Here is a 22,812-nt window from a genome sequence, read left to right as displayed (position 1 = left end):
TCTAAACAGAATCCATGGAGTCCACTCAGTCAAAGGCTGCACCCAAACAACAACAACAAACACTGAATGTTTAAAAGAAGAGAAAAGTTTCCTGGAGACAGCGTCAAGGAGAAAAATCTTCCAGAGAGGGTTAGGGAGTTTATGGCAGCGTTGGATGACCAGAACATTTCTGGAGTAGAGAACACAAGGTACCAGCTACCCTCTCCACACTACATTAACTTTGACAGAAAGACTTATTGGACTGAATCCAGTCGACTCTAGGAGAAGACAAGGAAGACAAGGACAGACTTTAGGAAGCTACAGGAGACCAACTCTAGGGCGTTTAACATCAGACCAGGACTTGGTGCTAAAAGACTAGTAAATGACCATGGGGGCAAAAATATTTTGACGGGGACGTCCCTATTGATAAACAATCCATGAATGTTAATGAATGAGTCAGAGACAGGACGTGGGTGCAACAAGTGTGATGACCCATGGGAGTTGACTGACATGTTTACCCGAAGGAAACACCATCCCTCAATTTGGGTCCAACCAACAAACTCGCCATGCTGATATATGTTTGGACCGTCAGGTGGACCCAGATGGGAGCGGCCATATTGTTGGAGGGAGGTCCGAGGGGAGTCGTCCTCAAAAGTACTTCCCCTCATTCTCCTCCTCAGGACTCCGTTATGTCTCAGCATTAGTAGAACAAACCCAAGAGTGCTCTGCTGGTCAAAGGATGAATCCTAACAATGACATGAAGATTAAATTTACAAAATCCACTTGTTGAATGTCTGTCAGATTTACAGTTGATATTCATGGACTCATGTTCCGACAGACATCCCATGCACAGATTGCCATCAACAGTGTTCGGATGCTCCCCAGAGGATAAACCCTTTAAACTAAATCAAGAAACTCAACAGTCCAGTTGTCTTTGTTTCAGCTACCACACATCCACGGTGAGGGCTGCTTGAGCTGCTTCCTCTTCTATTTAAGGTTCAGTAAAGATGGAAAATACACAGATAACCTCTTTTGTCAGAGTCACTATTGTCTCTGAGACATTTGAACGCCGCCGTCTGACGTCCAGCTCCTTCAGACTGTTACCACAGCGCCCAACACATTTCAGGACACTCCGCCCGGGTAACGAAGCCCAAAATAATACCTCCCGTAAGAGTCCAGACCAGCTCTTTACCCATGAAGGGGTTTTATTATCTAGAGTGATTCCCAACTGGTGGGGCGTGACCCAAATTGGGTCGCGGGCCTTTGCCTGGGAAAAAAAAAAGGTTAAGAAAAAAGAAATCAATTTTCAAGTGTCATCGATTCACACTCCTTAACAGTAGGTGGCAGTAGAAGAAGATCTGCAAAGTTTGTTTACATATGCTAATTTAGCATAGCGAAACGCAGGTCTGACACAGATTATATGAGATATGGATTTTCTTATATTGAGGACAAAAACCTTGGTGTGTTTTGTGCAGCGAGGCGTTGGCATCTCAGCATTTGGAAACAAAACACCATCCTCTCTAAGATAAACCTGCTGAGTACTTCAGACAACGACTTCAACACCTGAGGACGTCACAAAAGTGTCTTCATGCTCTGAGAAAGAACCGGTACTCTTACCTGGTGGCACGTCTTATAGCGAAGTTAAAGAAGCCCCACACCATCGCAGAGGACCTCATTGTACCTGGTCAGAGAGGTGTGGGGTCAGTCGGATAAACTAAAAACTATACCGCTGTCAAATGACACTATGAGTAGGTTAATTGAAGAGATGCTGGATGACATTGTTTTTTGATTTGTGTCGCGGCTTGTCATCAAGCGGTGGTGGTGGGTCCCGAAGCCAGACCAGTTGAGAACCACTGATCTAGAGGTTATCGGTGCGTATTCTGAGCTGAAGCAAGATTCCCAGGTGGACGAGTCGTAGGTGAAGGAGGAAGCCAGATTGCTACGGCTTCTTTGCATCGTTGTTATGGCAACAGCCTCTTGGGTTCTTGGTCCGTGGAAGATATCGGGTTTTGCTCTTAAGTCCCCCACTAACAACGCTGACTAACTTTTAACCTAGGGGTTAACTGAGGTTGGCTTTCTGTAATGGTACTTTGGTGCGTAGAGTAGAAAAATTAATAAAGCTTAAAAATGTAAGTCACTACAAAAATTGTGCATTAGGAAAAAGGTCCCATGAGAAACAAACAGAGATTGGAAAATTTGTTTAAAGATATCCGCTTGAGGGCACCATTGATCCATCTTATTTGTGGGACATTCATCTGAGTTTGGCTAGATCGTGAAAATTTCATCATACAAGGATCAAAATCATGTCATTGTGATCCTTAGCACCTCCTGAAAAACAATATATAATTTACCAGATTATTCCAATTTCAATAGTCTTAGTATCAAACTTTGGCTTTTACAGGGAAAAACACATCGGGTTTTGCTCTGGGGGAAGAAAGTTATTTTCGACTTATCTGTTTTCACTCCCCTGGTCACTCTGGGAGAGGGGGAGGAAGAAAGTGTCTGGCATGTTTGCATGTGTGTGTCTCTGAAAAGAAAGAATTAATGAATCACAGACTTAACATAATGAATAGAACATTAAGGCTTCTTAATTTTGTTTTTATGAAGTAGGAGAGGTAACTCCTCTCATCCTTTTTAGTTCCTGATATCGTGTTGATGTTCTTTCGATTCCCCTACAGACGACAAGATTCACTTTTCTTATTATTTTCGGATGTCGTGTCTGTTGACTCACGGCGTTCATTCAGCACGCGCACACACACACAGCTAAATATGGTGGCGAATATTAACTTTAACAACACCCACTTCCAATTTCTGACCAATCACAGAATAGTTGCCAGACACCACACCTGGCTGATATGTTGAGGACAAGCTGCGAGAACTCCAAAGCTCTGAGAGAAGTGAGAAGAAACTTCTTGCGGAATATGTAAAAGCCTTGAGTCCCAAGAAATATACAGTTACAAGACAAGTCTGTTAAAGAAAGACATTTCCTAATTAAGTCTCAAGTCTTTGGAGACAAGTCCATCAAAGCCCAATTAGTTCCAGTGAATGGACAAGTTAGGATTCGTGGGTAAAGATGAACTAATCTTGACCAATGGGAGCAACTGATCCAGTTGACTGACATGATTTATTAGTAGATGATTATTTTTAAAGGTTAACACTGGATAAAGATGTTAAACTGGGAATGACTCCATGAAAATAAAGACTTGTAGAGTTTTTTTTTGTTTGTCTTTTTGAGAAGACGTTTCACCTCCGAGTGGCTTCTTCAGAACTGAGGAAGCTACTTTTTTGGATGTACCAACTTTTTTGGATGTACCATGACCTGGATGACTGAGAACCTTCACAGACAAAGTCATATTGACACTCATAGCTGAACTGGTTTAACCACGTGTCTACAGGTCTAACGTGGTTTGAGATGTCGACTACAAAAAAAAAAAAAACTCCCGCAAACACTTGTGGTAAGATCAACAGGAAGCTGAGCAGCTACAGGTGGACCATAGAGAACACCGCCTTTAAAAGGCTTCACATTCGTTCCTCCTTTAAAACCGTCCACAAAACATCTGCAGCAGCTATTAAAGCATTTCATAACTTTTTGGTATTTTTATACATTTCCTTTGTAATCTTAAAATGCTCCTAATAATCGCATGACCAGTGCTGTGCATGAACACCCCCGTTGAGAAAAAAAAAAAAGGTGTCAACCAACGTGTGATTTACTGCATACAGCGTGGCTGGAAAGAGAAGTCGCCTCCGGCACCACAGAAGCAACTGATACACGCAAACATTATTTCCTAGTATGTACAGTCAATGGTTATTCAAAAAAGCAGCACAGGATGGGCAGGTCAGTCAGAGATTCTGTTGAAGGTGAACTGTTCATGCTGGAGTCAATGAACTTAGTTCAAAATTATAAAATGTGAACTATGAACTTGAACTAGTTCATTTTTATCTTTGTTAACTGAATTTTGAGCTACTTCTTGTTTGGTATGAACTTCCACAACACTGAAACGAGATGTCACTGACCTTATTTCCCTTTGTCGGCTAAAATAAACTGACGTCCCACAAACACCTGTGGTAAGATCAGCAGGAAGCTGAGCAGCGACAGGTGGACCATAGGGAACACAGCATCTAAAACGCTTCACTTTTGTTCCTCTTTTAAAACCGTTCACAAAACATCTGCTGCAGCTATTAACCAGTCGCCTTAACATGTAAGAGACTTTCCATCTTGTTCCAAAATCTGTCAGAGAACTTATTCCTACATTTGTCCTTTATTCGTGTTTCATAGAGTCACTCTCACTTTCATCTTGATTTTCATTTTCAGTTTTTCCCTTTAAGTCAAGTGACGCAGTGAACCATCAACCCTCTTATTTATTTCCCATCATAAATGTTTCTGAACATAAATATCTCTAGTGTATGGATGTAGTTAGCTCCTCTTCTATTTGAAAAGAAAATACTGTCAAGGACGCTGTAGCCGCTCCAGGCTGCTATTTTGAATTTAGGGGTAGGAACCAAAATGGTGGACTGTGTCAATCAGCTGTAATGGTCGCTTCCATTAGTCGAGATTAGTTTACCTTCAACCATTGTGTCTTTCCTGCGTGGACAGCCTTCTATGACATGAATACACCGCTGCTAGGCAACTGTTGTAAGCACGCTAACACCAGTTAGCAAGCTAACGCTGGGCTAGTATAATGTCAGAAAAAGAAACCATTACAGCAATGATAAAAGCAATTAACCAGCACGAAGTCAGGTCTGAGTACATCTGTGGTACACGGTGGAACAGTGGGTAGCGCTGGTGCCTCACAGCAAGAAGGTCAATGGTTTGAATCCCTGGGGCGGAGAGGTTTTGATTCTCAGGGCCTTTCTGTGTGGAGTTTGCATGTTCTCCCCGTGTCTGCGTGGGTTTTCTCTGAGCACTACGGTTTCCTCCCATCATCAAAACATGCTAGGTGCTAGGCACCGGTCAGGATGGCCCACAGTTGCGGCGCGGTCACAGCGGCTCAAGACTAACCCCCCATCTGACCATGTAATTTCGTTATATGATACAAAAGCGTCAGAAATCCCCTCAAGAGAAAACAAACATGGACAGATTAAGTGATCTTGTTTTGTTCAAACGTTTGTAAAGTTTTTCTTGGTTCATTTTCTATTCATTATCGTTTTGACATGAGTTCATGTGTGGATCAGGGCTCATTATCTACGTGACTCCACTGGCTGGAGGTTTCATGGTTCACTGAGACGTTGGCAGCTCTTTCATTTTTCAGTGTCTGTTCATTGTGGTCTTGAAGGTAAAGGCCGTCACCACTTTCCCTCTTGCCTTCTCTCGCAGATCAGCTCTATCTGTCACTGCAGCACATCACCACAGTCTCACTGAGCTACATTCACTCTGCTTCACCTCCTCCCAGCCACTCTTAAAACAACTCAAAATGGGAAAAATTAACGGATGCCTGAAGTGCCTCTTCATCTTCTTCAATGTACTGTTTGCGGTAAGTGCAAATTTCTCTTTTCAGGTGTTTTTCTTTTTTTTTGTATAAAAGAAAAGCAGATATTAATCTTTAAACATGTTATTATTTAACATAAATAGCTTGAGAAGATTGTTAATTGTTGGATTTTTAGCTTCTAAACAAAACTAACAAAAGAAAAAAGAAGAGGCAAGAATAAAGTCGCATTTGACACAGACTTAATTTGAACAATTGGAAAAGATTCTTTAAAAACTTTCATATTAAAAAATGTAATTATTTACGTCTAATAAAAAAAATCAAAACGCTTAAAACAAAGGTGAGGAGATAAAACAACATATGTTTTGTTCTTGTTGTTTATTTGCCAGAACAGTAATCAGGTCCAGATCACGTTGAGTAAACAATCATTTCCAGTAAATGAGAGTCCAGAAAAACAGTAAAAAAGTCCACCCATTGACTCAAATGAGGTTCTAGTGTTTTCTGCAACAACAATGTAAAAATAAATTAATTTGCAATGAGAAGAGTTTGTGGAGGACATAATTTTCTGTTCAACAAAATAAAAAGCATTTTTGTCTTTCCTGGTGCACACTGGATTCAGTTTCTGATTTCTTTTTTTTTTTTTTTACTTATTAATATGATTTTAAGATGGTGTTTAAAGTTATTTTAAATACATTAGATTTATAACTTTATTTAAAGCAGTGCATTTGTATTTGAAAAACATTTGTGTCTCCAAAGATTGAAATATGAGGAGTTTGTGTTTTGCTCTGAAGTAAAAATCAGTTCTTTAGCTCTTTGTCTCCCCCGTGTGTCTCAGAGCAGAAATAGCAGAACACTTTAAACATTAGCAGGAAGTGGTGCGCCTATAGATAACCTGTCTGACAATTTAAATCCCTTTAAAACCATCTCTGTTGTGTCAGAAATACTTTTAAGTATGATTGTTTCAAAATGTTTATGTCACACACGTTATCCTCCATACCTTAAACTGTGTCCTCAGATCTTCGGATGTTTTCTGATATACTGTATGAAGAATGCCAGTGTCTCCAGCCACCAGGTAAACAACTACAACAGCAACAACACTGAGTCCATTCAGATACAATTCTAATTTAATTACACTTCTGAAGTTTTAAGAAACAAGAAATCTGAAATCTGCTTGGTCGTTATTGTTGTCAGTTTAACGGTCACTGCTGAACACTCAACTACAGTTTCTCTTTATATGGCGCCTCTTGGCAGAACGACTAGATTTTACTGTAACATGACTGAGAGGCTAACACAGTGAAAATAGAGTATGAGGTTATGTAACTATTGAGACAATCAAGAGGCTTGAGTTTCTATTTAAAGACCTCTGGTCTGGGCCAAAGGAAGTTCAGTAACAAAAGCAACTGGTTTAGATTCTTGAAAATTGAGCCTGATGCCGTTCATCAGGAAACCATTCAAGGATTCAAGGATTCAAGGATTCTTTATTGTCATTTCAACACATGTTGGTACATGGGATGGAACGAAATTAGTTTCTCTGGTCCCAATTCAAGCCATAGCAGAAATAGAAAATAGAAAAGTATAAATATAAATAAAATTAACTAACTAAGAATCTGTACAAAAAAAAATAAAATGTCAAGAAGTATATAAATAAGCACTGTAGTAATTGGAGATTATTGCAATGAATAACACAGTAGTATCCAGTCCTGTGCCACTGAGGTAGCGTGCAAGTGGAGTTAAAGTGACGAGTGGAGTTAAAGTGACAGCAGATGTGTCTGGGGGGGGGGGGTTGGCTACAGAGGTCCTCCAGCGTTCAACAGTCTCACAGCCTCCGGGAAGAAGCTGTTCCTCAGTCTGGTGGACCTGCTCTTAATGCTCCGTAGCCTCCTGCCTGAAGGGAGAGGGACGAACAGTGTGTGTCCAGGGTGGGTGGGGTCTTTCCTGATGCAGGTGGCCCTTTTCCTGCATCTGGAGGTGTAAATGTCCGTAGAGGTGGGTAGACTGCGTCCCACAGTCTTCTGTGCAGCTTTCACCACCCTCTGCAGAGCCTTCGTCTCTGCCGCAGAGCAGCTGCCGTGCCACGCATTGATGCAGGAGCACAGGACGCTCTCCACCACACATCTGTAGAAGGATGTTTATAGTTCCACATACATACATACAGCAAGCATCTGACTTGTATAGCCCTTGAGTAGAAATGTAAAGAACTTGCAGTGTTTACATGGAGGCGTGCAGAAGGCCAGATGTAGTGGAATCTCTGATTTCTCTCTTTAATGCAGAACAGATGCAGCTCGGGGAGATTTCCACTCAGAGTCAACTTTTTTTGCAGATATTCTTTTATGGAAAACAGTGTTTAGCTCATTGTTTAGGACTGATCAAATTTGCTTTCCACTTCTTTTGGGGCATTCTGCAGAACTTGTAATCAGGTTTGACTCTCATATCCTGCCTTCCAGATAGGACGCTTCAGTCAGTATTGAGTTGTACAAAAGGCTGTTTTTGTCTGAAACCTTCAGTCTTTCGTTGGCCCACAAGATGACACAAAATGAGTAAATCATTATTATTTATACATATAGCCTTCTTAGAAACTGATTAATCTGTGTAGCCTATTAGATCTAGATCAGAGGTTGACTGCTTCCATGGACATAAATCAAATGACGTGATCAGATCAGATGTGTTTATATCAAAACATCAATCACTGTAGAATGGAAATAGAACTGAATTAGATTTTTAATCAAAGTAGTACCAGGTAAACTCTTTGGTGAAGGTGCTACACTCTGCAACCTTGAAAACTGGAGTCATGGTGCAGCTTGGTCCTAGTGGACCCGACCTACAAAGTTAATCTTGGACATTTTCCAGTCTCTTCATAAAGTCATTGTCTTATTAATATGTCAAGTTAGCCTAGCCAAGTGGTGAAGCGTTCACAATTGTTAGCAGGTAAACACACTGTGGCTGATTGTTTTAATTCAAAGTTGAAGAAACTGTTTTCTTTTTTGTATCACTGACAATATATGAAGTATTGATATGTTTTCTATTGTGCCCACCACTTACAGCTCTGCACTAATTCATTGTTGTCTTGTTGTCCTGTCATGGGCGAGCAGCTCTCGGCGGTCGGAAGCTCAGGGCTGGTCTGGAGTTGGGTGTTCTCCATCGGTGTCCTTGGCATCTCCTGCCTGGGAATCTTTGCCGCCTGCTCAGAGAAAGAGGCTCCACTAAAAACAGTATGTACAAAAGCCTACGACAAAGAAAGTGTGGATAAGAGCTCTCAACTGAATCATTTATTGTTGCTGTTGTACAGTTTGCAGGATTCATGGCGGCTGGAATGATCATCATGCTGATCTCTGGCTACTTTGTCATCGTCGAAAGAAACCAGGTCATCTATCTTTCTAACCACCACTGATCCTTGACTGTTCCCTCTGTTGGCCTTGATGCTAATGGCCTTATTTGTCTGTAATTCTGGAAATTCTTGGAAATTCTTGGATAATATGTCTTGTACATACTGACAGTAGCAGCCGGATGAAATTCTGAATGGATGAATTTCCTGGCATTGACCTAGGGCTGAATGAGAAGGGTTGATGGGAAAGAATGAGTAGAGTAGAAGGGATGAAAAGGGTCAAAGGGCAGCAATGAGACGGACTTGCTCTTCCCTCTAAAATTTTTTGGATGTCAGTTTCCAGAGTGGTAGTAGAGAGAGAACATTTACTGAGATAAGACATAGGAACATTTGCCCATAAGATGTTAAGAGGGGCTTGAAAAATTAGCAGTGAGGAAATACGAAGGACTAGTGTTTGGATCCACGGACAGAAGAAACTGACACTGAACTCTAACTCTATCTTCACTCTTCATCACCACCTTGATGTTAATGTCCTTCTGAGTCTGTCTTGATGCCGACTTATTCTTTCTCTTTGGTCTGCGATGCTTATGTGTTTTTTTCTCTCCTCGTAGATCATGAACATCTTTGACAGCGCCTCCAGTGAATATACAAAGGCCTTCATGGAAGACGAGAACACAAGAATGGTTCTCGAGGACTTCCAGACATCTGTAAATGTTCTTTTTACCCTCTCGAGTGTACCTTAATTTAATGACACATTGCATTGCTTAGTAAGAGCAGCTTATATTCCTGACGAAGACCCTTTCCACCTGGTGAAAGTCACTCTCTTATGTGCTTGCAGGCCCAGTGTTGTGGGGTGGTGAAAGCCGAGGACTGGGGCCAAGAGATCCCTGACTCGTGTGCTTGCAAGTCTGCAGGATATGGAGGATCTACATGTAAAGCCAGGCCTCAGGTGCGTTTAAGAAAATGAAACTTCTATGTCAACTTTAGAATTATATACGTGGTGAGGGAGTCTCATGTTCATGCCAATTTTTCATGATTAAAGGTGTTAGAATTATTGGATCTTGGCAGATTTTCCATTAGCAGTTTCAGAGTGATCTTTAATACCTTAAAGCAGTCTCACTGTGGTAACTCTGCTGCTGCTAAAGTCTGCATTGTTGAATTGAATTGCAAGACTATACAACTCTAAATAGAAATTTCCTGCCTTTGTTGAACTCTGTTGAGGCAACAGTGGAAGAATTAAAAGAAAAAAATCCATCCTTTTTACTTCTCGCCAGTCTTTTGTTTTTCCAATCTTCAATACAGACTGTACGGTGTTGGTGTTTGACAAATAATATGTAGCGGACTGTTTTGATTTTGTTTTCATGCAGGGAACAACTGGCCCGGACCAGATCTATGCACAGGTATTCAACCGGTCAACCAAGCAGCAAATCCAAACCCCAATCAGTTTGTGATATTCGCATATAATAACAATTTTTTTCTTCTGCAGAGCTGCAGAAGGTTTATCGTCTATTACTTACACATCTTCTTCAACGTCGTCATGGGCTTCTCATTTGGATTGTCGGTCACTGCAGTAAGCGCTACCCTCATTCCTATTTGTTGTTGTTGGTGGCTAGCATGTAGCCTATGTTAGCATCAAGTCGTGGTAACCCTACTGCTAGGCAACTGTTGCCTCTAGAAGCCACAGAGAAACTGTAACAAGATGCAAAGACACAGCTTTAGCTTTGGCCACAGATGGCTACTAAAATCACATCTGAAGGTTTCTCCCACTTTACAACTTTACTATAAGCAATTTCAAAAAAGTAATACAGTTAAGAAAGAGGTGTAATGACTCCTTTTACGTCAAGCTAGCAAAGCAGTGTTGCTTGCAAGTTAAACACTAAAGCACTAGGCAACCTGAAACTGTTGTTGTAGCTCTTCTAGCGAACTATGTGGCTTGTTAGCTTTTAAGTTAGTCAGCTAATTGTCAGAAAGCTAGTTAACTTCTTTGCAATTCTAGGCACAATGAACAGAAACAAAGGAAAGAACGGCGCTTTAGCATGCTACAAAATTTAGGCTATTTAGGCAAATCTTTGCTAACTTCTGCTGCCCATAAATGGAACACGGCTGATGCAAGCGCGAATATTAGCATCAAGTGGTAGTGACCCTACCGCTAGGCAACTGTTGGCCTATATAAGCCACAGAGAAACAGATTATCTAGCTAGCAACCAGGTAACTTAACGTTGGAGATGCAAACATAATGTAAGTTTCTTACATTAGTGTTAGCATTAGCCACAGTATTTATTGATTGATTTAATATTATTTTGTCTGATGTTGCATTTGCTTAATTTCAAATCAAATTAAATTTTAAGATGTTTTTGTGTGGTGTAGCTAATGCTCTGTTTTAGCTAGGTAAACAGTTGTTATTAGAGGAAATAAAGCTAAAGTTTCAGGCTCATGTAGAAGGCTAATCGTCTGCAGCAAAATCACGGTTTCTCTCACACAAATCTGAAATAGTATTTGAAAATATTTAAGTAATAAAGGGGAAAAAGCCTGCAGCATCAATTTGGGTAAAGACACAAAATACTTAATAAGAAGACAGTGGGATTGGACAGATCACCTGCACAACAATGTCCTTGACTCCTGGTTTGATTTTTACAAACTGACCACCTCTCTGTCTGTCTGTCTGTCTGTGTCCACAGCTGCTGGGTCTGGTGATTTCCCTCTTTATGATCCATCAGATCAGACGCCCTGACAGCACAGGAGAATCTTCCATGGCCATGCATGTCTACTAAAGGGAAACCCCACAACCTCTGACCTTTAACCTCTGCACTGTTACAGGAGGAGTCAGTGGAGGCGTGACCTTAATTACCTTTTTAAATTTTGCCTTTTATGAGAAGAAAGCTTTGCAGCATTCGATTGTTGAAACATTTATTTTTTTTTGTTTTGTGTTTCTTTATATTTCTTATGTGTCTTGTTTTTGTACTAGCCCTATATGGAGACATGTTGTAAAAACAAATAGCTGAACCATATCTGACTGCAGCTCTGTTAACCTGATGAGGCCAGAAGGTCATAGGTTTAAGGACAAAACTAAATTTCCTGGACACAGAGCTGAATTTACACAAACACAGGAGCAATTTCAAAACAATAAAACAGTTTCAGGAAAACCTATTTGGGGGATGTAATGATTCCCTGCAGGTCTGGATAGCAAAGCAGTGTAGCTAGCAAGTTAAATTGGTAAATTTGATCAAAAAATGAAAGAGAAACATTTTCATTGAGTATAACTCTCTTAAAACTGCTCATCTTTTGTGGAACGTTTTACAAGCTAACTCCAGCGTTAGCAAGTACAGCTAACAGGCTAATACAAAAACATACTGCATCTTTGGAATATACTGATATACACTAAGTGAATATAGGAACAGACATTTCATTACAAATCAAGTCTTTAGCTTAGCTTAGTTTAGCATACAGCCATAGATAAAATGATAAATTCTGTTGTTGCAGTTTTCTTTATTTTTTAATCTGTACTAATTTATACAAATTAATTGTATTATTTTTGTATACTTTAAAGACTCTTCTAAAGTACTGTGTATACTTTTAAAATAAAAAGTGAAATCTTATTGGTGCATTTGAAATTTTAAAACAATATCAGAGGTGCTGGGATGAGGTCAGTAATCTGGAAGCCAGAACCTCCTCAGATTAAAATCAGTCCAGAAGAGCACTAACACCATGAACCACGATGACCTGAAGTATTTTCTAAACGGATGTGTATGTCGATGCTGAAACAGAATATTCTCATGTGTTTAATATTAAGATATCAACTGATGCTGGAATCCAACCGCGGAGCCAGAGCAATAAAACCACTGTTCCATGTTTACGTTTATATGTATTTCCACATAAATCCATAAATTCTCTCTTCGCATGTTCTTGAAACATGGAGGTAGAGAAACAAGATGAACCTAGATGGAATCCATGTGGGCGGAGATGCTGGAGACGTGGAGACATCTTGGTCATCTTCTAAGACTCTACACATTCAGGACATGGAGGAGAACATGGAGGAGGAGATGGAGGAGGAGGACGTAGAGGAGGAGATGGAGAAGGACATACTACTTATTGAGTTTTTTATCCTCCTTATTCTCATTTTTCAGGTCTTCATCTTTTTCTTGTCTTTCTTGTCTTTCTCCTCCTCTTCTTCTATTTCCAGTATTTCTACAGTGTTTTTCTTACGTCCAACTGAGCTACTGTAATCAAGCAATTTCCCTTGAGGATCAGTGAAGTCCATCTAAGACTAAGTCTTCACCCTCCAGTCCAGATGGAGGCGGTAATGCACTTCGAACCACTAGTTTGAAGAAGAAGAAGAAGAAGAAGAAGAAAAAGAAGAAGAAGAGTGGGAGCAGGTGTGCAGCAGGACTCAGGTGAAGGCTGAGAGGAGGTTTGTGATCATTCTCGTTGGTTCTGTTTCTTCCGTTGTTAAAGCTCAGGGTTTAATTGTACATGGTTCAGATCTAAATGCCTCTAGCCTCCATCGGTATCTCGGACACACTCGTAGGTCATCCTCATCACTACAACTCATGATCCCACTTGCTTGCTTGACCACCATGGGGTCCAGAGCCTTCTGCCATTCAGCCCCCTGTCTCTGGAACGTCCTCCTGGAACACTTAAAAAACTCAGACTCCATGTGGATTCTGGCTCCAAACTCACAAGATGGCGCCGCCCGTATCCCTGGGAAAATAGCATCAGTTTGGCTAATGACAGGAAGTGGAGACGTGATGTCCATATTTATGTACAGTCTATGGATTTCACGGATTCAATTCATTTAGAGAGATTTCAGCTCTGAAACAACTTCAGTTCACTTTAACACTAACGTCCTCATTGGTTCCAGAGGTTTGTGGTGTCTTTGTTTTTAAATCCAATCATCTTTAAGTCCAAACAAATGTTGTCGTGCAAAAAAGTTTACAAGCGAGAGAATTAATCATTTAAAAAAGCTTTTTTTTTTTTTTTTTTTTAAACCCAGCCCTCCTACCAGTGAAGTTTGTGTGCAGTTACCTGCTGCAGCCACTAGATGGGAGTAAATACATATAAACTGTACATAAACTTCAGTCTCACTTAGACCTAGACTTTATTCGTCCACAATAAATAAATAAAATAAAGATATAAGTAAACCTTATATTATATCCATAGGAAGGATTAATAAGATGCATTAACATTGGAGGAAAACTTTCTTATTAATGTACATGAAGAGAAGATGAGGAGGAAACTGGTTCTCATGATTTAATCTGAGGGCTAGATTAAATCAACCAGACTAGTTATAGTCTGAGTCTGAGTCAACCATAGTATCACACCACAAGTGAGAGGTACACAGGTGGTGCACTGCAGATGTGTAGGTTTATTCTCTGTAACACTGAACAAGGAAACTTCAAACACACACAGAAAGCAATTTAAAATATGAACATATGAAACAGTCACAGTGAGTAAAAAGAAAAAGAAAGAAAACGTTACAACGTTCACTCACTCATGTAATAAAAACTAACTTATAAGAACCAGTAATTGATTCTCACCACTAGTACACCAGGAGGCGGCGCAGTTGGTCACTGCTCTCTGCCATCCTATCAATGATATCCTCTTTGTCCATTTCCATCAGAGTCTCTTTCTCTGTTGCCATCAAAAGAAATGCTTCAATGTTCTCTTGACTGAGGGAGGTTCTTAGGCGGTTCTTCACCAACTTCAGGGTGGAGAAGGTCCTCTAGCAGGCAACCTGAGTGATTGATAGTGTGAGGAAGAACTTATAGCCCAAACCAATGATATGATATGCACTGGTGAGCAGATTGTATTGTGAAAGAAGCATATAACAGCATATTGGGGAGTTTTTACAAGTGGAACAACTTCTGCTCACCAACTCCACCCTTTCATCAGTGTCCTCCATGCCTTTGCCTGTTTCATCACTGGAGGCAGCTATCCTGGTGTTGTAGTTATCCACTGCAATACAAACTAGCAGTGAGAGAAGAGATCCACTTGCCACAACAACCCCCGTGGTCTCAGTAAGCACAAGGTTGAGTACATGTCAGTAACACCATATGTGTACAAGGTTAGGTGATGCCATCCATAATTTCCCAGCAGAACACTGAACTGTTACAAGATGGTCAATGTTATTCACTTCTCCTGTCAGTGGTCATAATGTTATGGCCTGATCAGTGTAGACGTCAAGAGGATACAAAGGGATGAGAAATATAAAGAAATATAAACTCAGTCAGTCCTCTGAGTTTCCTGTTGTTACTTTGAAAGTTTCCTCCTGGTGTTTATTGTCTTGCTTTACTTCCTGTCTCCACTGATTGGTTCATTGCTCCTCCCTCACTTGTCTCACCTGGGCCTCATTTATCCTTTCATTCACCTGTTATCTTACTCTGGATGTTTCCTGTTCATGTACCATCATGTTTCCCATGATTCTGTGTTTTGCTGGTAACTTCTTTTGTTGTTCGGATCTTTTGGTTGGATTAACCTGTCACATCCTGCAGCAGCTTTTGTTACCGTCATTGTAAGTCCTCAGTAAGCTTTATTATATCTTCTAATCCTTAGTTCCTTCTGTGTGTATCCTACATTCAGGTCCTTGTGATCTGACTGGGCGACAGGCAGGTCTTTGCTGGAGCATAATGGAGCGTTAGACCTCCAAAACATTTGGGCTAGCTTCCATGCTAACCTTTTAGTGTTGGGCTAGTCAAACATCAAGCTGTGTTCTGTGAAGTGCTGCTGTCTCCACCCACTTTTGGGCTGATTTCACTGTAGCTGAACATCACTCCCAGAGACTCTTGTTTAAAAACCGTTTCAGATTGAGAGCCTGCATGAGTAGTTAGCCAGTTAGCTAGCATCGAGACCATCGAGAAAAAAACTCTTTCACCTCATCTACCATGTCATTAAGCCCCGCCCCAACCATCTGATTGGTCCAGCAGATCTTTGCAGGATCAGTTCCCAGCGGAGAGACTCCAGATAAACTTTTAGTCAGAAAAACATTTGCAGGTGTTGTTCTGGCTTCCAGGGTAAACATGCTCACAAAGAACGTATTTAAACCATCAGATCAAATGTTTACACAGTTTAATGGTTTAACTTAAAAATGAAACGTCATCTTGAGCGTTCAGCAACATTTTCTGAAGTTTCATATTTAGAGAAAATGTGTAAAATATCTCAGTCATCGGTCTCTTCTCCATGATGCTCTTGATTTATTCATGTTTTTTCATTCTTACTCTCCTTCAGGGAAACAAGCCTGTCAATAATTAAACGAAGCCTGGATTTTAATATTTTTTTCCCCCCCAGAGATAAATCTGCTTTGTCGGCTTTATGTCCCCTGATTCATAATCCTAAGGTTAAATTTTTGAACCTTCAAATTAAACTGCAACAAACGTTTAGATCATTATTTCCTTCGCTTCTATAGAAGGTTTTTTTTTTTTTTTTTTTTGCACCTACCATGAGTCAAGATGCTTTGACCCAGTTTTAGCAGGATGTAGGTTAACCACGGAACCTAGATGCAGAACACAAGAAGATTCAAGAGATGTTTATTCTTTTTAAAAGGCGTTTGCCCCCAGATCTGATCTCAAATGTCCTGGAGTTGGTCTCCTGCAGCTTCCTGAAGTCTTTCCGTGTCTTTCTCGTCTTCTCCTAGAGTCCACTCAGTCAAAGGCTGCACCCAAACAACAACAACAAACACTGAACATTTAAAAGAAGAGAAAAGTTTCCTGGAGACAGCGTCAAGGAGAAAGATCTTCCAGAGAGGGTTAGGGAGTTTATGGCAGCGTTGGATGACCAGAACATTTCTGGAGTAGAGAACACAAGGTACCAGCTACCCTCTCCACACTACATTAACTTTGACACAAAGATTTATTGGACTGAATCCAGTCGACTCTAGGAGAAGACAAGGAAGACAAGGACAGACTTTAGGAAGCTACAGGAGACCAACTCTAGGAGAAGACAAGGAAGACAAGGACAGACTTTAGGAAGCTACAGGAGACCAACTCTACGACATTTAACATCAGATCAGGACTTGTTGCTAAAAGACCAGTAAAGGATCATGGGGGCAAAATTTTTTTGACTGGGACGTCCCTATTGATAAACGACCCATGAATGTTAATGAGTCAGAGTCAGGATGTGGGTGCAACAAGTCTATCCATTGATGTGACGACCAATGGGAGTTGACTGACATGTTTATCCGAAGGAAACACTGTCCACCATTTTGGTTCCTACTAACAAACTCGCCATGCTGATATATACTTGGAGTGTCAGGTGGACCCAGATGGGAGCAGCCATAGAGCTGTTACCTAGACAACTAAAGCCTGGAATGAGCGCTCTGGTTTAAGATGTGTTGGAGGGAGGTCCGAGGGGAGTCATCCTCTAAAGTGCCAGCTTCCCCTCATTCTCCTCCTCAGGACTCCTTTATGTCTCAGCATTAGTAGAACCAACCCTAGAGTGCTCTGGTGGTCAATATCCACAGATGAGTGCAGCCGATGAAAACACTTGAAGGTGCTTGAAGGATGAATCCTAACGATGACGTGAACATGAATGACTTGTTGAATGTCTGTCAGGTTTACAGTTGATATTCATGGACTCATTTTCCGATAGACAGGAGATAGGATGCTCCCCAGGGGATAAACCTTTTAAAACAAATCAAGAAACTCAACAAGTCCAGTTATCTTTGTTAAGAAAAAATGAATCGATTGTGTCATCGATTCACACTCCTTAACAGTAGGTGGCAGTAGAAGAAGATCCATAAAGTTTGTTTACATACAGTCATGGACGAAAGTATTGGCACCCCTGGAACTTTTCCAGAAAATGCACCATTTCTCCCAGAAAAGTGTTGAAATTACAAATGTTTTGGTATACACGTTTATTTCCTTTAAGTGCATTGGGACAACACAAAAAAGCAGAAGAAAAAAGCCAAATTTGACATAATTTTACACAAAACTCAAAAATTGACTGGACAAAATCATTGGCACCCTCAGCTTAATATTTGGTTGCACACCCTTTGGACAAAATAACTGAAACCAATCGTTTCTTACACCTCTCAACTGGAATTTTGGACCACTCTTCTTTTGCAAACTGTTCCAGGTCTCTCAGATTTGAAGGGTGCCTTCTCGCAACAGCAATTTTTAGATCTTTCCATAGGTGTTCTATGGGATTTAGATCCGGACTCATTGCTGGCCACTTCAGAATTCTCCAGCGCTTTGTCTCCAACCATTTCTGGGTGCTTTGTGAGGTGTGTTTTGGATCATTGTCCTGCTGGAACACCCATGACCTCTGATGCAGGCCCAGCTTTCTGACACTAGGCCCTACATTACGGGCCAGAATGTTTTGATAGTCTCCAGATTTCATGACACCGTTGCACCCTGAGTCTGCAAGACAGCCTGAATTTGTGTGGAAGTTGACTGAGGTTGTTTATCCACCATTCGAACAATCCTGCGTTGCATTCTTGCATCAATTTTTCTCTTTCGTCCACGTCCAGGGAGATTTGCCACAGTTCCATGGGTTAAAAACTTCTTGATTATATTGCGCACAGTTGACAAAGGAACTTTAAGATCTCTGGAGATTGACTTGTAACCTTGAGATTGTTGATATTTTTCCACAATTTTGCTTCTTAAGTCCTCAGACAATTCTCGGCTCTTCTTTCTCTTCTCCATGCTTGGTGTGGCATACACAGGCAAACAACACAAAGGTTGAGTCAACTTTTATACATTCCAACTGGCTTCAGTTTTGATTTCTATATTGCCAGCACCTGTTACTTGCCACAGGTGAGTTTAAATGAGGATCACATGCTTGAAATGAAATTATTTACCCACAGTTTTAATAGGGTGCCAATGATTTTGTCCTGTCAATTTTTGAGTTTTGTGTAAAATTATGTCAAATTTGGCTTTTTTCTTCTGCTTTTTTGTGTTGTCCCAATGCACTTAAAGGAAATAAACGTGTATACCAAAACATTTGTAATTTCAACACTTTTCTGGGAGAAATGGTGCATTTTCTGGAAAAGTTCCAGGGGTGCCAATACTTTCGTCCATGACTGTATGCTAATTTAGCATAGCGTAAAACGCAGGTATGACGCAGATTGTATGAGATATGGATTTTCTTATATTGAGGACAAAAACCTCTGTGTGTTTTGTGCAGCGAGGCGTTGGCATCTCAGCATTTGGAAACAAAACACCATCCTCTCTAAGAGAAACCTGTTGAGTACTTCAGAAGACGACTTCAACACCTGAGGACATCGCAAAAGTGTCTTCATGCTCTGAGAAAGAACTTGTTTGGGAGTTCCTGCAACTTGTTCTTGACAAGTCAACTTTTTCTCGTGTTGTGTCTGGCAACTATTCTGTCATTGGTCAGAGCAGAAATGCACACTGTTAGCTCCCAGATGCTAATATTTGCAGTGTCAGCGCTAATCTCTCCTGGGTAGAGATCATACTGTGTGCGGGTGCATGCTGAATGAACGGCGTGATCCGACGGACACCATCATAAAAACGACTGGCCGACATCCAAAAATAATAAGAAAATGGCCTCTCATCATCAATCTCCCACATCTCCCACAATGCTTAGTGCAGTGTGAAGTATGCTGCAGTGGGAGGGGCCTATGAAGACTTCCCTGGAGTTTGGTACTAGAGTTTCTTGTGAAGTATGAAAGACGTTTTTAAACAAACATTTCTTTTTTAACTAGGGTAAACCAGACAAACCAAGTCAGATTTGACTCTTTTAGGGATGTTTTAATTTAGCTGGTTTTATTTAGCTTTTCTTTTGCGTCTATTTGAGTTAATGTTCCGTTTCCTTTCATTAGTTGACATCTCTTTTCTAGTTGTGTTGAGTCTCTTCGGGGTCGTGTTGTGTGTTGTGTAGAATATTAACATTAACACCACCCACTTCAAATTTCTGACCAATCACAGAATAGTTGCCAGACACCACACCCGGTTGATATGTTGAGGACAAGCTGCAAGAATTAGTGACAAGAAACTTCTTGTGGAATATGTAAAAGCCTTAAGTCCCAAGAAATATACAGTTACAAGACAAGTCTGTTAAAGAAAGACATTTCCAAATTAAGTCTCAAGTCTTTGGAGACAAGTCCGTCAAAGCCCAATGAGTTCCAATGAATGGACAAGTTAGGGTTTCTGGGTAAAGCTGAACCAGTCTCAACCAATGGGAGCAACTGATCCAGTTGACTGACATGATAGATGATCATTTTTGAAGGTTAACACTGGATCAAGATGTAAAAGTGTGAATGACTCCATCAAAATAAAGTCATGTTCAAAAGGGCAACTGGATTTTTTTGTTTTTTTGTTTGAGAAGACGTTTCACCACTCATCTGAGTAGCGTCTTCAGTTCTGAAGATTTAGTTCCTTTTTTGAACCTTTTTTGGATGTACCATGACCTGGATACTGAGAACCTTCACAAAGTCATGTTGAGACTCATAGCAGAACCGATTTAACCTCTAACGTGTCTACAGGTCTATCGTGGTATCATTTGTTTGATGAGAGACAGAGCTGCAGAGAAAGTTTCCAGCTCTGACGTTTCCTCAACTCTAAACTAAAAGTGAGAGTCATATTAACGCCTTGTGCTGTTGAGTCTACAATGAATCTAATCATCATAAATGCTGTTTACTGAAGCAGTCTACTGAGTTTTTTATAAATCATATGTTACAGAGCTTTGTCGGCTAAAATAAACCAACCTGCCACAAAGACTTGTGGTAAGATCAGCAGGAAGCTGAGCAGCTACAGATGGACCAGAAAGAACACAGCCTTTAAAAGGCTTCACTTTCGTTCCTCCTTTAAAACGGTTCACAAAACATCTGCAGCAGCTATTAAAGCAATTCTTAACTTTATGGCATTTTGTAATGCTCCTAATAACCATATGACCAGTGTTGTGCATGAACACATCATTTTTCCAACAGTGACCACAGACCTGAGTTTCGCTCAGTCTGGAGGGAAGTAACAACCGTTGAGAAAAAAAAAAGGTGTCAACCGACGTGTGATTTACTGCATACAGCGTGGCTGGAAAGAGAAGTCCCCTCCGGCACCACAGAAGCAACTGATCCACGCAAACATTTGAGTTATTTCCTAGTATGTACAGTCAATGGTTATTCAAAAAAGCAGCACAGGATGGGCAGGTCACTTTTTTCCTCAGTTAAAGGAGAACTCCGGCGCAAAATGAACCTGGGGTTAATAACACATGTGTACCGAGTTCGACCGTTCTCTGGTATTTGTTTTCATGCATTTGTTTTGTTAGTCAAATGTGACCAGTTTTCTTGCAAACCGCTATTTAGCGTATAACGCTAGCCTTCGGGGCACACGTACACATAAAAAGAAATCGCTATTTCTATACCACTAACAAGGCTCACAATATCACCACACTTACACGGTAGCATAACTAGGGTCTCTACATGTAAACCGAAGCATTGAGAACTTTGCAAGTATACAGGCAGTTTATTAAAAAAGGTACCGTTTCCCCAAGATGGCGCCCGCCTGAATATGCGAGCCAGACGCCAACGGTACTGTATTCCTTTTTTAATAAACTGCCTGTATACTTGCAAAGTTCTCAATGCTTCGGTTTACATGTAGAGACCCTAGTTATGCTACCGTGTAAGTGTGGTGATATTGTGAGCCTTGTTAGTGGTATAGAAATAGCGATTTCTTTTTATGTGTAAGTCTGCCCCGAAGGCTAGCGTCATACACTAATTAGCGGTTTGCAAGAAAACTGGTCACATTTGACTAACAACACAAATGCATGAAAACTAATACCAGAGAACGGTCGAACTCGGTACACATGTGTTATTAACCCCAGGTTCATTTTGCGCCGGAGTTCTCCTTTAACTGAATTTTGAGCTACTTCTTGTTTAGTGTGAACTTCCACAACACTGAAACCAAATATTACTGAGCTTATTTCCCTTCTCCTGCTAAAATAAACCGACGTTTCACAGACACTTGTGGTGAGATCAGCAGCGACAGGTGGACCAGAGAGAACACAGCGTCTAAAACACTTCACTTTCGTTTCTCTTTTAAAACCGTCCAGAAAACATCTGCTGCAGCTATTAACCAGCCACCTTAACAGGTGAGAGTCTTTCCATCTTGTTCCAACATCTGGATCATGTCTCCAAGTCAACAAGCAGCTGTTGATGGTTCTGATCCAGCGGTAGGTAGAGATCCATTAGAGACAGCAGCTGGTACAATATTCTACTGACCACATGATGGCGCTGCTGATTTACAGACACACAAACTGAGATAAGATCTCAAGTGCTGGCTGGGGACACATGTGGTTGCTTCCATTAGTCAAGATTAGTTTAACGTCAACCATTGTCTCTTTCCTGCGTGGACAACGTTCTATGACATGAATACACCGCTGCTACGCAACTGTTGCCATCTGGAAGGAACCCAGGCTAACAGTTAGCAAGCTAACACCTGGCTAGCCCAGTGTTGGAAAAAGCAACAACATAATTAAAGGATGAGGCTGTAGGGAATATCAACAGTCTCCTGCAACATATTATAAGATTAAAACTCCATACAACTAAATGACAACATATAAAGTCACCGTCCACCATGACGGATCTGTGAATGTTCCTGAAACAACAGAGAAAAACCTATAAGATAGACAGTTTCTGTATTAATCCCAAACTGGGAAATTTCTCTGTTGTAGCAGCAATATACAGGCGTTCAACAAAAAGCTAAAAATCAACAATAAAAAAAAGAAAAAAGTATACACAATATTTACAAAAATGACAAGATAAGTGAATATTAAAAAAAAAAAAAGTTAAATTAGATTGCAATGAGATGTACTGAATTTAGGTAAAATTAGAAATTTACAACCAATAATCAAACAACCATGTGCAAATGTGCAAGAAAAAAATAAAAAGTCCAGAGAGTCATGTGTCACACACAGATGAGGAGTTGTACAGACTGATGGCTTGGGGCAGGAAAGATTTCCTGTAACGTTCTTTGAGACAACGAAGTTGTCTGAGCCTTCTGGAGAAGTTGCTCCGTTGTCTGTCTATTGTGTGGTGGAGAGGGTGGTCAGGGTTATCCATGATTGATAACAGTTTGTTCAGAGTCCTCTTCTCCACCACCGATTCAAAAGTGTCCTGTCTGCAGCCAATGATAGAGCCAG

At 40.7% G+C, this 22,812-nt stretch overlaps 1 protein-coding gene across 1 annotated transcript; it reads left to right on the top strand.

The window, feature by feature from the left end:
• The first annotated feature begins 5,192 nt into the window (after positions 1-5,192).
• On the top strand, positions 5,193-12,277 carry LOC311508482 (tetraspanin-8-like). Its single transcript, XM_084573251.1, has 9 exons — positions 5,193-5,450; positions 6,418-6,474; positions 8,492-8,611; positions 8,689-8,763; positions 9,336-9,431; positions 9,563-9,673; positions 10,092-10,124; positions 10,211-10,294; positions 11,403-12,277. Exons 1-9 carry the CDS (start codon positions 5,391-5,393, stop codon positions 11,493-11,495), a joined length of 729 nt encoding a protein of 242 aa, XP_084429377.1. The 5' UTR covers positions 5,193-5,390; the 3' UTR covers positions 11,496-12,277.
• The last annotated feature ends 10,535 nt before the right edge of the window (positions 12,278-22,812 follow it).

This window comes from Chelon labrosus (genome assembly GCF_963514085.1).
Source record: "Chelon labrosus genome assembly, chromosome: 23".
In the NCBI taxonomy this organism is placed as follows: Eukaryota; Metazoa; Chordata; class Actinopteri; order Mugiliformes; family Mugilidae; genus Chelon; species Chelon labrosus.
Note: the sequence above shows the minus strand (reverse complement) of the source record. Positions and strands in the feature narration are given on the sequence as shown.